General features: G+C 45.9%; 1 protein-coding gene across 1 annotated transcript in view; it reads left to right on the top strand.

Moving 5' to 3' along the window:
- The window catches only part of slc7a9 (solute carrier family 7 member 9), a 60,842-nt gene that overhangs the window by 18,671 nt on the left and 26,618 nt on the right, over positions 1–15,553 (top strand). The window contains exons 4-6 of the mRNA XM_078544412.1: positions 5,720–5,819; positions 6,065–6,109; positions 11,456–11,579. Coding sequence (XP_078400538.1) covers positions 5,720–5,819; positions 6,065–6,109; positions 11,456–11,579 — 269 coding nt within the window. The remainder of the gene's footprint in view (positions 1–5,719; positions 5,820–6,064; positions 6,110–11,455; positions 11,580–15,553) is intronic.

Here is a 15,553-nt window from a genome sequence, read left to right as displayed (position 1 = left end):
GGCTATGGCATTTACCTTCTTAAATGCCTTATATACCTGTCCTGCTACCTTAACAGGCCTGTCAACATGCCTAGCAAGGTCCCTCTAATCGTCCTTACTTTCCCTGGTCCTACCATTCCTCGTGTTTTCCCATACCTTGTTTCTCCTGCCCAAGTGCATCACCTCACACTTATCCACATAACATTCCATTTGGCATTCCTTAGGCCATCTGACCAGCCCATCTTTATCCACCTGTAATGTTTGGGCCTCCTCCTGACTATTTGCCACCCCACCAATGCTCATTCACAGACTGATAGAGTCAGACGTGTGGGTCATAGACAAAGGTCCCTCGGCCCTTCGAAGATGCGCATGTCTAGCACCTACCAGAGTCACCTTATCCCATTTCTGACCACTATCCCCATGGCCTTGTATGCCATGGCATCACAATTGCACATCCTAATACTTATTACATGTTAACCCTAACCCTAACCCTAACCCTAACCCTAACCCTTCGGTTCTAGAAGGTTGAGCGCATAATGAGCCAGGTGGAAAGGGATGAAGTGTGTCAGTGTGATCCACTGTCCTTGTTGCTAATTTCAGCATCATCAGAGACTGGCAACCAGGATCGATATCAGAGGCCCCCTCTCATACCTGAGGGCCCGCAACTGTCACTTGCGTCACACCATTTCTGCAAGGCAGGCACCAGCGCAGAGACTAGCACATCAGTAGGAATTGCAACATTGGCTAGTGTCTCAGGGGACAGTGGAGAGGGCACTTCACAATTGCTGGAGGAGCTGGCAGAGACTGAGAGTGCCGATTGCGCCAGCAGCCGGAGGACTGCAGGGGACCAGGCACATGCTCAGTCGGTGCCTGATGATGTGCCTCTGGAGTGGGACGCGACACAGCAGCTGCAGGAAAAACGGCTAGGTATGCGGGAGCATCTGGGAGTGTTGCATGAGACTATGCTTCACTTGGTGTCCACGGTGGAGGAGTCCACGTGGAGCATCAGTGATGCCATAAGCCTCATGTCAGAGCGTCATGCTTCCTCCATGGAGAGAGCGACTCTCATGGAAAGGGGCTCCCAGGAGAACAAGCAGCTTCTCCTGAGGTTACGCTCGGACCTGCAAGTCCTCACAGCACCAGTGGCCACAGTTGGTCAGTGCCAATGTGGGAGATGGTATGGGCTTCAAGCTTCCCAGCTCGTTGCCCATTCATCCACGGTCAGCAGGGAGGTCCGGGGTGACCTCACTTTGGCGCAGCAGCTGCCTGTCGTATCTGTGGGCTCCTCTCTCGGTGCTCCAGATGAGGGCAACAGCTGCTCCGCCCCTCTCCCAGTGACCGCTTCATCGTGTGAGGCGACTGGGGAGATGCCAGCTGTGGACCTGGCAGATTCCTCCCAGGCGGGGCCAGCACAGGGTCCACGGGCCAGAGGATGGCCGCCAAGGTCATCGAGGCCAACAGGACAGCAGAGTCAGCAGGCTGTCTCGGATGCCACTCCGAGCGATGGGGCAGCACCAAGGTAGCACCCGCAAATGTAAGCATAAGGCACCTTAGGTACATTATGGGTTTCTCAACTGCTTTTGTGTTGGCCCTAGATTAGGGAATTATTATTTCTTGATGTTTGAAAAACGTTTCGCTTTCATTTTGTTTGACGATATGATGGATAAAATTAAATCCAGACGTGTTACCATGGCTGAGGGTGGTTCCTTTGTGCTGCATTTGTATGTTTTACATACGTGTTATAAGTATTTGACTGGACATTAAGGTTTATGCCCAAAGCCCTTAGTTGCAGCTGATGAAGTGGCAGATTTAGCACTTAAGTGCCGAGTATGGAAGCGCCAGGCAAGGCTGGTCCTCCTGACCCATTTGTGTGGAGCTAGCTGAAGGTTTGTTGGATTAAGGTCTCCCGGGTGCCCCTGTCTCCTTGGTGTTGTGCCGGGTCAGCGTTTAGCCCCTCATCGTTGCCCTGTGCTTCCTCATCCTCTGAATCAGTGCTGGAGTCATCATGTGCACCCACATCCACTGCGTCGATGTCTTCATCGTCCACTGTGTTCCCCCTTTCCAGCGCAAGATTGTGGAGAGTGCAGCATGCAACCACTATCACAGAGACACGACCTGGGGGGTACTGGAGTATGCCCCCTCCAGGCATCGGAAGCGCATCTTGAGAAGACCAATGGCTCTCTCCACCACAGCCCTTGTGGAGCCGTGGCTCCTATTGTACCGCTGCTCAGCTTCTGTTCTTGGATGGTGGAGAAGTGTCAGAAGCCACCTTCTGAAGGGATAGCCCTTGTCACCCAGCAACCATCCATCAAGCTGGGCTGGAGCACTGAAGAGCCCCAGCACCTGAGGACATAGGCGTCGTGGGAGCTGCCTGGGTACCTTGCACAGTCTTGTAGAATCAGCATCCTGTGATCACACACTATCTGCACGTTCAAGGAGTGGAAGCCCTTCCTGTTGACGAAGGCACCGGGCTCACCTGCTGGTGCCTTGATGGCCACATGTGTACAGTCTATTGCACCCTGGATGCGGGGGAAGCCAGCAATGGCCGCGAAGCCTCTGGCTCGCTGTGTCTGGCTTGCCTGGTACCAACGGAAGTGGATGAAGGTCAATGCACACCTGAACAGAGCGTCTGTAACCTGCTTGACACAAGTGTGGACAGCTGATTGGGAGACACCACAAAGATCACCAACCAAGCCCTGGAAGGAGCCAGAGACATAGAAGTTGAGGGCAACTGTGACCTTCAGAGCCGCTGGCATGGGGTGTCCACCCACACAGTTAGGAGAGATTTCAGGGCCAGTCATCTGACAGATGTAGTTGATTGTCTCCCTTGAGAGACGGAGCCTCCTTCAGCACTGCACCTGAGTCATATTGAGGTAGCTACTTCACTGCCTGTATACCCTGGCAGCAGGATAGTGGCATCTTCTGCGACCCCTTCCACCTTGGGCTACCTCTTGGCCCAGTGCCCCTTGTGCCTGCGCCTGTACTCCCAAAGGTGACTCCCCTGGAGGCTGAATGTGCACTCCTGGCCTCCTCCTTATTCTAGCCCTCTGTTCCTCCTCAGAGGAGCTGTCTCCAACAGACATGTCAGAACCCATACCCAGGCTAAGGGGAGGCCTCTGGAAAGCTGCAGGCCCGATAAAGGTTACTGACTGCAGAGCGCTGAGCTGAAGCTTCAAAGTAAACTGTATAAAGCTGCTGGACTTCGTTCTGAACTGCTACGGATCACACAGGCAAGTTTTAAAAACTTTCTGCAATAAATACTTCACAGACCAGATTGACAACCCCACTGAGCCCTCTTCTCCTGCCCGTGGATGAGTTTTATTAAAAAGTCTCTTACCCGCCTGCCCGTTGCGCCCGTGCGCCGAGCTGAAGATCGCACGAGCGCCTGAAAATCGGCGTCGATTGAGGAGTTAAGGGCCTTAACTAGCCCGTTTCAATTAATGACGGGCGCGTGTCGCACTTCAGCGCGCGCCCGCCCAATGAAATATCGCGATGGCGCGCGGTGATGTCAGGACGCTCGCCTGATGTCACCAAGCGTCATTTTACACGCGGACATGCGGGGCCCAGCCCCCCCGCACGACACCCAGAAAATTCTGCCCAAGGTCTCAAACTGCGAAAATAGTAGGATGTTACTCAAAGCAAATTTATGTAATATGAACTGCAATTGTAATTAATTTTCCTACCTTTCCTTTCACCATGGTCAATTTAAATAAAATATTATATTTTAATATATTCTTGTATTCTGATATTCTTGTTCATTGTAACCAATGGAAACTTTTTATCTATTTGGTTTCGGAACGCTGTTTTTCTCTGTGTCACCCAATCATCCAGGCAAACTATGTCTGCAAATGTTGTACAGTGCACTTGCAATTACTGTTGCTACAATAATGACTTGCACAGATAACTTTAATCTTGAAAAATTTCTGAAGAAACAATACTGAAATAAAAATGAAATTGTGATTGTTAAGAGAAAGTGCATTATAAAATATTAGCAATGCCTATCTTGCCTTAAAAGTTATATATTTACAAATTACTCTAATCATAGGGCAGGATTTCCCCCCCGTCGGGGGCGAAGTTGAATGGCGGGCACGTATAGGCGTGCCTCCGATCGGCGCCATTTTACATGGGTGAGCCAATTAAGGCCTGCCCAGTGTGACGTCCACATGGAAGCACTGTGCGCTCCCTGTGCGGGCGGGGGGGAATTCCTAAACATTATGAGGGGCATGGACAGGGTGGATAGGGAGCAGCTGTTCCCCTTAGTTGAAGGGTCAGTCACAAGGGAGCATAAGTTCAAGGTGAGGGGCAGGAGGTTTAAGGGGGATGTGAGGAAAAAACTTTTTTACCCAGAGGGTGGTGATGGTCTGGAATACACTGCCTGGGAGGGTGGTGGAGGCAGGTTTCCTCACATCCTTTAAAAAGTACCTGAATGAGCACTTGGCATGTCATAACATTCAAGGTTATGGGCCAAGTGCTGGTAAAAGTGATTAGGTAGGTAGGTCAGGTGTTCCTGATGTGTCGGTGCAGACTCGATGGGCTGAAGGGCCTCTTCTGCACTGTGTAATTCTGTGATTCTGTGATTCTGTTACAGTCTTTAAAATTTGGCTTGTTAATCTATTTGATTGAATTACTCATTCTATTCCTGGTTAAGGAGATCTGGGTAAATTTTGACACTCAATCTGTCATTAGCTGAGATTAAGATTTAACAGGCACATGCTATTACTGGAGAGTAAAATAAATACTTGAATTTATATAGCACCAAAGCAATACACTTCAAAGCAGATTACTTTTGGAGTGCAGTGACTGTTGTCACATAGGCAAAGGTTGTAGCCATTCTGCAACAACAATGAGATGAATGACCAGGTTTTGTATTGACAGTATTTGTTGAGTGAGCAATGTTGGCTGGGATATCATTCTTACTCTGCTTCAAATAATGGCATGGTGTTTTTAATTTTCCTCAACAAGAAAACAATATTTTTAAATATGTTCTCTGGATGTAGGCAATACTGACAAGGCTGCATCATTGTACATTCTCAGTTTCACTGTAAACATGGTGGTGGGCCTATAGTTACAGTCATTTCTAAAATACCTTAAAGTGACACAGTGTCCAACATTAGATGTAATTCTGTGATTGGACAACATTTGCTAAATAATCCTCAGTGTGCTAAAAATTACCCTGACAACCAATCAAGATTGTCAGTCGTGCTCACAGTGTGGCACATTTGTGTGTGCCGTAAGCTACTTATATTAATACACAGGGCCCTGTCCTTTGCTGGCAGCAAGAACATGCACACACATTGCGCCTGTTTCAGCTAAACAAAATAAATGATAGCCGTTCACTGATTCACTCCTCAGGGCAATGCCTTGACCAACCAAAGTCAAGCTGTCAGGTTTAAATTTCAAACAATTCTTGGCGGTTAATTATCAGTCACCATTAACTGGTGCATTCTCTATGGCAACGCCTCTACCAATCAGAGTCCACTTGCCACCCAATCAGCACTCTCTTCTCATAGAGTATAAAACTGTTGCTTTCCCTGACCTTCGTATTCTTGCGATTGTCCAAATGAGTGCAAGATGAAAAGCTTCAACAAAATGTCTTTTTTCAGCAATACTCAAGTTCTGTACCACCAAACTACTAAAGTGACATTAATAGTGATTCCTAGTAAGATCCAAATAGTGCATCAGTCAAGCATACAAATCAAAAGTAACAATTTTGCAATATAATGCACATTCATCTTTGCAGGAAATACAAAGAACTTTGAAGATTCCTTTGATGGAGCCCAAATCTCCTTCAGTTCTATTAGTTTGGCATTCTATAATGGCCTTTGGTCTTATGATGGATGGTAAGAGACTTTCTAGTCATATTTTTCTATCTTGTTATATGATTGCATAGATAATGTGTAGAGATCAAATGCTTAACTAAAATATACATTTTATTAATAATCCCTGCAATCAATATTAGATGCTTAAGAGTCTCTAACATTTTTTAGAAGCCCTCAAAATATTTAAAGGAGTCTGGCGCAGGAAATCGATTTCATTCATTGTCAATATTAAGGATGTATATTATGCTTAAATCTGTCCTTTCCAGGAATCAGCTCAACTTTATCACAGAGGAACTGAGGGATCCCTACAGGTAGGAAAATCCTACAGTTTTTGCATTCAAATTTATATAAGACGTAGGAATTTTTTTTAAAAAAAGCATGCATTTAGACTCTTCAACACCAATCAATCAAAATTAATAGCACAAAATCTTTAGCTTTTCAGGGTAGAGAGTATAATCTAAGATGATGGTACTGAAGGACGTCAAAGGATATGAGATGTTAAACCAAGACCCCCCTGCCTATTCACTGGTTTAATTGGAGATAATGCATCCCACACCACCATTTGAAGAGTAGGAATTTTCTCCCAAAATCCAAGACAATGTTCGTCCTTCAACCAGGAGCAATAAATAAATAGATAAACAGGCCATTGATCTCATTTTCTATCTCTGGGATCTCATTGTGTATAAATATTTGCCTACATAACAGTAGCTACATTTTAAAAGTATTTATTGGTTATGAAATGCTTAGGAAGATATGATAAGATGCTAACTAAACACAATTTGTTATTTTTGTTCTCTCTTCAACTGTGAAAACTAAATTTTGATCAGGAGAAATTTCAGTGGTGGGAAGAAATTTTGTTCAATATGGAAACAAGAACTAAATACAAATTGTTAGTCTTCCTTCTCAAATGAAAGACTGACATCCTATAACCTGGACTTAGACAGGTGCAATGGAGTTCCAATTTTATACTGATGGACAGCTAATAAGACAATTTGTTCATGTGTGTATAACATCCCACAAATGGATCCTACATTAAATTCTTAAAGTAGACAATGCATCTGTGTCTTGTTTTAGGATTGTTGAACTTTACATCACAGAAAGGATGTAGGGTATTAATCACATATAAATGTTACATTTTAAAACTAAGGGTAGAATTTTCCGTTCAGCGTGTGGACGAGCGCCCCAACGTCATCGCGCACTCGCATGATATTTCAGTTGGCGGGCACATGCGGGAGTTGGCAGTGCACCCGCCAACAATTAAGAAGCCTATTAAGGCCATTAAAGTAGCAATTGACATCAATTTTTCGCTGCCCGTCCAACCATAACGGTTGGCGGGCGGGCGAATCGGACAGACGACCTTTGCATTTTTGAGGAAGCCTCATCCAAGGGCAGGATGAGGTTTCTGTTACTAATTTAAAAAAAGATTAAAATGCTTTGAAAAAATTTTCATCATCTGTTTAAAAGCAAAAAACTACGGATGCTGGAAATCCAAAACAAAAACAAAAATACCTGGAAAAACTCAGCAGGTCTGGCAGCATCTGTGGAAGGGAGCACAGTTAACGTTTTGGGTCCGCATGACTCTTCAACAACTCGGACTCGAAACATTAACTGTGCTCCCTTCCACAGATGCTGCCAGACCTGCTGAGTTTTTCCAGGTATTTTTGTTTTTGTTCATCATCTGTTTGTTGAGGTGTCTCATTCTGATGCATGGACATTTTTTCCTGATTTTACATTCTGTTTTTATTGATTTTAAATTCATCAGCTCCCTGAGGCGGCTCTCTGCCTTCAGGGAGCTTTCCTTCCATGCTCTCCCACGCCCACGCTGACTTCAGCGCTCGCCCTCCTCCCTCCTCCCTCCTCCCACCCCCACCCCGGCAGCGCTGAGCCTTTCAGCGAGCCTTTCACGCCGGCTGGCTGTTAATTTGCCAGCCAGCATGAACTCACGGTCGGGGGCTGAATGCAGCCACCCGACAACCCAAAGATTCTGCTCTAAGTGAATTAAGATTTTTTTTTTGAAAAAGCCCCAGGCTGTAGGCATTGAATAGGCCCATTTGTGGAATGTTGTGACTGGTAATCTGATTTAAACTGAAAAAGTGAGGATTGATTGTCTAATCATAAACCCATTAGTGAATACCCCTGTTCATTTTCAGCAAGAGCTGTTTCTTTTGGACCCACACCAGGCAGGAGTCAAAGAGCGGTACTTAATCCAGCTGATGGGGATCTCACCTGCGAGCTGGAGAGCCAGCAAGAGTCCCGTGTCACCTTCTTTGAGGCCGGCCCATATTAAATGCCAATCAGATACTTAAGTGACTTGTGGGGTGGCCTTCCCTGGGATCAAGGACCCTGGGTGGGGGGAAACCTCTCCCTCCAAGAACTGCTGGCTAATTAGAGGCCAGCAGCTGTCCATTGCAGGCAGCTGTTGGCAATGCATCCTCTAGAGGCCCAGGATCAGCAAGGGACCCAGGCCATCAATGAGGACAGAGCTCCGTGGCAGGTAGAATATCTGACAAGGTATCCCCCTGGGAGCCTGCAAGCAAACCCAACAGGGATTTGTGTGAGGAGAGGGACAACTGCATTAGTAAGAGGAGAGGAAGGAGTCAGTTAGTTCAGTTGGCTAGATGGCTTAGAGTATGGGGTCAATCCTCATAGCAGCTTAAGTTGTTCTGGGGTCTTGCCTCATTTGGATATCATGGCACAAGCTGTGATTAGCAATTCTAGGACAAAGAGGACGCTATGTGAAGGGAAAGAGAGAGAAGGTTGATTGGAAAGTGGCCGAGTAGAAGTATAATAAGACTAGATAATGGAGAGAGGAAAATTGGACATGTCAGGAGAGAGAGAATGGGAGCAGTGAAGAGGTAGATTGATATGAGTGAGGAGAAGGAGCATGAGATGTGTGAGAATAGAGTTATAAAGTAACCTGTTAGAAGAGAGATGGATTGGGACCAGTGAGAAGTAGAAGTAGAATAGATCCTGCAAGGAGAGGGAGAATAGGAGCAGGGGAAGGAGAGCAATGTTTCCTCCAAGGTGCAAGTGTGTGCAGTCGCACAACAATCTGGACTGTACCTCACATTGAAATAAGCAGGCTGCTCATAACTTCATGAAAGTTCACTGACTTTTAATTTGTAAGCCCCCCCTTTAACAAGAAAGCAGTTTCACATATTTGTTCTTGGGAATTGGGTGTCACTGACAAGGCCAGCATTTATTTCCCATCCCTTGAGATGGTGATTCTGAGCCACTTTCTTGAACTGCTGCAGTCCATTGGGTGTTGGAACACTCACAGTGCAGTTTGGTAAGGGAGTTCCAGGATTTTGACCCAGCCACAGTAAAGGAACAGATAAATAGTTCAAAGTCAGGATGGTTTGTGGTTTGGAGGAAAACTTGCAAATGGTGGTGTTCCCATGCATCTGCTGCCCTTGTCCTTGTAGATGGTGGAGGAAGTGGATTTGGAAGGTACTGTTGAAGAAGCCTTGGTGAGTTCCTGCAGTGTATTTAGTAGATGGTATATGCTGCTGCCACTGTGTGCTAATGGTGGAGGGAGTGAATGCTTAAGGTGGTGGATGGAGTGCCAATCAAGTGGGCTGCTTTGTCTTGAATGACATTGAGCTTCTTGAGTGCTGTCAGAGCTGCACTTATCTTATCCAGTCAAGTGGCGAGCACTCCATCACATTCCTCACTTGTGCTATGTATTTGGTGGACAGTCTTCGGGAGTCAGGAGGTGAGTTACTCTCTGCAGAATTCCTAGCCTCTGATCTGCTCTTGTAGCCACAGATTACATGTTGCTTGTCGAGTTAAGTATTTGGTCAATGGCAACTCCCAGAATGTTGATAGTGGGGTATTCAGCAATGCAGCTGAATGTAAAGTGGAGATGGTTTGATCCTCGTTAGTTGGAGATGGTCGTAGCCTGGCACTCGTGTGGCAAGAATGTTACTTGCCTTTATTAGCCCAAGCCTGGATGTTGTGCATATGGACATGGACTACTTCTGTATCTGAGAAGTCATGAATGGTGCAATCATCAGCAAAGATCCCCATTTCTGACCTCATAGTAGAGGGAAGGTTATCGATGAAGCAGCTGAAGATGGTTTATCTTAGGTCGCTGAGAAACTCCTGCAGAAATGTCCTGGGGCTGCGATGATTGGCCTCCAACAACCACAACCATCTTCCTTTGAGCCTGGTTTGATTTCAGCCAGTGGGGAATTTCCCCCCACCCAGGCTCGGGCTCTTTGATGTCACACATGGTTAAATGCTGCCTTAATGTCAAAGGTAGCCATGCTCACCTCATTCAGAGGATTTAATAGCCTATCCAGTTAGCATCAATTGTAAAAGACTCGATTGTAATTTTTTTGCGTAATAAGAAATAACTGGCCCATGTGACCTGGCAACCCTTGAGTACCATCAGAAGGGAAGTCAAGATATGGATGCACTGTGGCTGTCAAGCACAAAGGAGAATTGTAGATACAAAGGAAAGACACAAGCAGAGAAGCTGTAGGGTGAAGGCACAGATGCAGGTGCAACGAGAAAGCAGAGACAGAAAGAGGAACACAGGATTCTTGCGAAGAGAAGCAAATCACTCTCAGGAAGTGGTCAGTTTTTCTGTTTGACAGAAAAGGAATCATGAGCTCTTAGAGGTACTGTGTGAGCTGGCTAAAAAGATTTAAAACTTGGAAAGCTGTGTGAATAGCTTGGAAAGGTGAAACAGCTTTCCCAGAAGTGGCCAAGCTGTGAACTGGGGTATTATTGGTTGGTCAGTTGAAAACTCTGGAAAGCTACATCATCTGGATTGTTGTGACCCATGGGAAAGAGGGTTTGTATAAGTGTGCCTTGCTGATAATAATTGCACCTGTGAAACTCGAAGGTGAAAGCTGTGGTTGCATAGAACTCCTGAATGACCCTGCATGAATAAATAACAACATATCGTGGAACTATGTAGCTACACAGTGTCACATGTCTATGGGAATGATATGATTGCTCATGATTATGTAAAACATTTCTTTGTTTTATAGACTATTAAAAACGACATTTGCCTTTTATCTGTAGTATCATTTGCTTGTGAATTCATGTTTAATTTGCATTGCTTCTGATTTGTGTTAAATTAAAAGTTACAGAAAGTGAAATCTTGTTGGTAATTTCTTCATTTGGAGATTCAGTAAACTTGGCTACTTTGGTTTACAGTTTCCCCAATGGGGATCGTAACAGAGTGACAGCAGCACTAATTCCAAGAGAATACTTATCCAGACCCAAAACACATAACATAATATGAAGCAGAAATTAATATGGGGACAATTTTACAGTGGCTGCCTGCATGCACACACAAAATGGGTATAAATTAAACAGTTTCCAACTTGGAATACATAAATTGTTATATGGGAGTTGTAAATGAGAGGAATATAATCTCTATTGGCCACTGAAATGCAGTATTGCAGAATGATACCTGCAGAAGGGCAAATATATTATTGATGCTAAGTAATTCTAGAAAAGCTGACTTATTTAATGTTTGGCAATCAAAGTACTATGAAAAACTAGAAAAAATATTTTATTGTTGATTAAAATGTGCATGAGCGCTTTTTTGGCAGTATTATATTGAATTGTGTTAAGGGATAATTTGCAAGGTTTGAAGTTTTTAATTATTCTAATGGAAACTGATAATCTTTGTTTGGCAGAGATTTACCACTATCCATCATCATTGGTATCCCTTTAGTCACTGTCTGTTACATCTTGGTTAATATTGCATATTTCACCACGATGACTCCCTCAGAACTTCTGCAGTCTTCCGCCGTTGCCGTGGTAAGTACTTCGTTAGCTATTAATCAATCCTCAAGTTATGGAAATAAACAAATTGTTGAATTCTATTGTGAAATTCTTTCCAGACCTACAATTTCAGATGTATAGTCAAAGGAAACTGTAGGAGTTCAAAGGTTTGGAAATATATGCGGCTGGATTTTCATGGAGTCCTGGAGACTTCAGGGACCTTAAAAAATGATGGGTGGGTCCTGGATCTGGAAATCCCATCCCCATTTCTGACAGACCCCATTTTTGTCAGTAGGAAAAAGGGTTTGGGGCATGACTCCCACATGTGGGAAACCCAAACTCAGTAGGGCCACATGTGTTGAGTTCACACAGACCCCATTTTTGCTGGAGCAAGGGCTTTATCCTATAGTGTGGGAGTTACAAATCTTTAGAGAGTTCGTAAATGCTCTTGAAGGATGGATAAGGTCTGTACAACTGTCAAGTTGTCAAGTTATTTAAACGGCCAGCCCTTTAAAAATTGAGAAAAGAAACTGCCAGCCTGTGTCTGAGTTGAAAAAAAATCTTTTCTGGCAGTTTCAAAGCTGTTTGTTGACATGATGCTTAGTTATATAAATTTAGAACTTTATTTTATTTCATCTCAGCATGATTCGTGAGGTCTACTTCTGGTGGATACTGAGTTGGCATGGAGGGCGTACGAGCAAATGGTGATGGCTGGTTGGTCATGGGTTGGCATGAGTTGGCACTAAGTTGGCATAGGAGATGTAAGGGGTCATGTGGGTGGGTGAGGGGACGTGAGTTGGCAGTATGTTGGCATAGGGGCTATAAGGTGCAATGGGGTGGGTGGCATGGTATGAGAGGCTTTGGTAGGTGGGGACATGGGTTGGCATAGAGGATATTGGAGGCTATCAGAGTGGTTGGGAGGGGTGTGGGTTGGCATGAGCTAGCATGTAAGGGCATGGGGAATGGGTGGGAGGTAAGTGGAATGAGGGATGAGGGCTGGAGGGCCTTATGTTTAAGAAAGCAACTGGGATGAAACCCCAGAGAACCGAGTCAAGCCTTGTAAAAACCCTGCCCCCCTGCCTCGGCACTTGGCAGCCCCTGTGGCTGCTTCCGGGGATGGAGAGCCCGACTCCATCCTGCACCTACACCCCCCTGGAGGGAAAATTGTCTCATTTTGGGCACTTTTTCCCGAGGCAGGTGTGTTGAGCTGGGAAACTTTCTGACTTGAGTTACCTGTCTTGGGACCAAAAATCTGTCCCATAGTAACTGTGATTAATCGCATCTAAGCCTTAGTGAATAGCTCAAACCCAATAATAAATGCTTGAAAATGCTGAAAATACTCAACAGGTCCAGCAGCATCTGTAGAGAGAGAAAAGCAGAGTTAACATTTCAGGTCAATGACCCTTAGTCAGAACAGGGAAAAGTTGGAAGTGTAATAGGTTTTAAGTAAGTCAAGTGGGGAGGCTGGAAAAAATAAAGAGGAAGGCCTCTGATAGGGTGGAAAATGGGATATTAAATGACAGAAGAGTTGGCCGGGCAGAGCCAAGGGGAGTAATAATGGGACAAGTAAAAAGACAAAAAATATGTGGATGGCAGGGTATGAACAGCTGCCATCTGAAAGCAAAACAAGAGAAAACAAAATTAAGACCGATACATGCAAAGACAAGGAAACAAAATGGGGGCAGGGATTATGGTCTGAATGTTGAGTTCAGAAGGCTGTGAAGTGCCTAAGTGAAAGATGAACAGCACATTTTACATTAGTTCAAACCCAATATATGGCCATGCCTTTTTACTTTGCTCACAGATTGTGACTTTGTGAATGTCTATTGTTACAAAATTTGTGTTTGCCTTAGATATTTTACTGACAGCATGTGAATGTACAGAGTAACAGTTATAAACAAATCTCACCTCGATTTCACTAACTCCAGTTCCACTTACACAGTATTTTAAAGAACCATTGGGCATCTCAAGTGCTTCACAGTCAATGAAGTCCTTTGGAGTGTAGTCACCATTGTAATGTTGGAAAATGGAGCAGTCAGTTTGCACATAGCAAACTCTCACAAACAGCAATGTGATACTGACCAGATAATCTGTTTTTGTGGATGGAATTGTCTGGTCCCATTGGTGACAGGCGTCATGCCAGGCGTGAGCAGACAGCATGGCAAGAACGCCGTCGTGAAACCAGTTTGCACTTGTCCACTCCACCATCAATGGAGGGCTGCGTTTCCTGCTACCACATGCTGGGAACCTAATCTCAATATTTTAGCATCTCATTACAAGCCCAGCTCAGCAGAATCATCCCCCCACATCAAATTTACCACCCATGTTGGCGTGACTTCAGAAAGGCCTGCTTCACAACTGCCTTTAAAAGGCGTGCACCTGGTGACCTAAACTTCAAGGGGAATTCGGAGGTGAGTGCGCACAACCTTGCACAGCGCTTGCGAGCATTGCCCGTAGGACATTAAGGAAGAGGCACCGTGCATTTGCCGGGGTTGGGGGGTGGGGGGGGGGGGGGGGGGGGGGGGCACAGACAAGCCGCGGTTCCCGGCTGGTTTTCAGTGCGGTGCCGGGACAAGAGCTCCATTGTGGGTGAGGCCGGGGAGGGCAAAAGGCAGCACAGAATGAAGGAAGTGCATAAGCACATGCTGGTGTGGGGGTGGAGTGGGGGAGGGGGTGAGGGAAGTGGCCAAGTGCTTGGAAAAACTTGTCAAAAGTGAGCATTCTTCCACAGGTGAGATCATTCAGCTGCAGCTCCATTGACATGCTTGGAGTCAGGTCTCTGAAGTTTCTCTGCCCACTCAAGCGACGCAAGAGCACAAAAGCACCACAATGCTCCAGAGCTTTTCACCCCGTGGACGCAGACTGCAAATTAATGTGCATTTTAGGGGCAACAGAACAATTGGCTGACTCAGAAAGTCGTAGAATCCCCTTGCGAACAGTGGCCATGGCGTAGTGGGTGGGGTTTTGGACAGCATTTAGCAAACTACACACTGGACATCCAAGTGATGGCCAGCAATCTCCGGCATGGGTGGAGGAGCCTTCAGACTTAACCAAGAGAGGTTGTTAGGACACCTATGTTAACCCACGTGTCTCTCTCTTTGATACTGCAGGGGGAGAACATCAGGATCATAGAGCCTGGTGATTTAACGGTATGCCTCATGGCTTACAGGGAGCAGAGAAGAAGAAGAGTTCGGTGGAGGCTCCTGGCTCGGTGTAGGGATGAGCACTCCCCTCAAGATGAGGATGTAGCAGGGCATCCTCCGCATGCAGCTGGAGATCCACAGAGAGCCGTCGCTCGTAGGTGCTTCATTAGTCCCAGGGTCTATATGCGACGCTCATCATTCCTGCCGATGACAGAGAACCAGTGTCGCCAAAGACTGCGCATGTCTAGGGAACTGGTCGGTCACAGTGCCGCCTGCTGCAGGATTTGATGCCACGGGGCATCTACTGCCAGTGGCAGTGAAAGTGACCATGGCGCTCAATTTTTATGCCAGTTGCTCCTTCCAGGACTCCACAGGTGACCTGTGTAGGATCTCGCAAGTTTCCACGCACAAGTGTATCCAGGAAGTCATGGACGCCATCTTCACAAAGACACAGAACTTTGTGCATCTCGACTGGGATCAGGAAAGCCAGGAAAGCCAGGAAGCAAGAGCGCTGGGATTTGCTGTTCTCTGGTTTTTCGCAGGTGTAGGGTGCCAATGACTGCACTCATGTGGCACTTAGATCTCCGTAGCAACAAGCAGTCAATTATGTCAAACGCAAGGACTTCCACTTGCTGAATGTTCAGCTGATGTGTGATGAATACAAACATATCCTGCAGGTCTGCGCACAATTCCCAGGGATCATCCACGACTTCTACATCTTCAGCAGGTTTCAGATCCCTGGCGTCTTCCAGGGTCTACAGAGACTGCAGAGCTGGCTCCTCGGGGACAAGGGCTATCCACAGAGGATGTGGCTGATGACGCCTATGCGACAGCCTCAGACTACAGCAGAGCGATGGTATAACGAGG

Source organism: Cetorhinus maximus, chromosome 6, assembly GCF_964194155.1.
Source record: "Cetorhinus maximus chromosome 6, sCetMax3.hap1.1, whole genome shotgun sequence".
Lineage (NCBI taxonomy): Eukaryota > Metazoa > Chordata > Chondrichthyes > Lamniformes > Cetorhinidae > Cetorhinus > Cetorhinus maximus.
The sequence above is the reverse complement of the archived record's forward strand: the minus strand, read 5'-3'. Positions and strand labels throughout refer to the sequence as shown.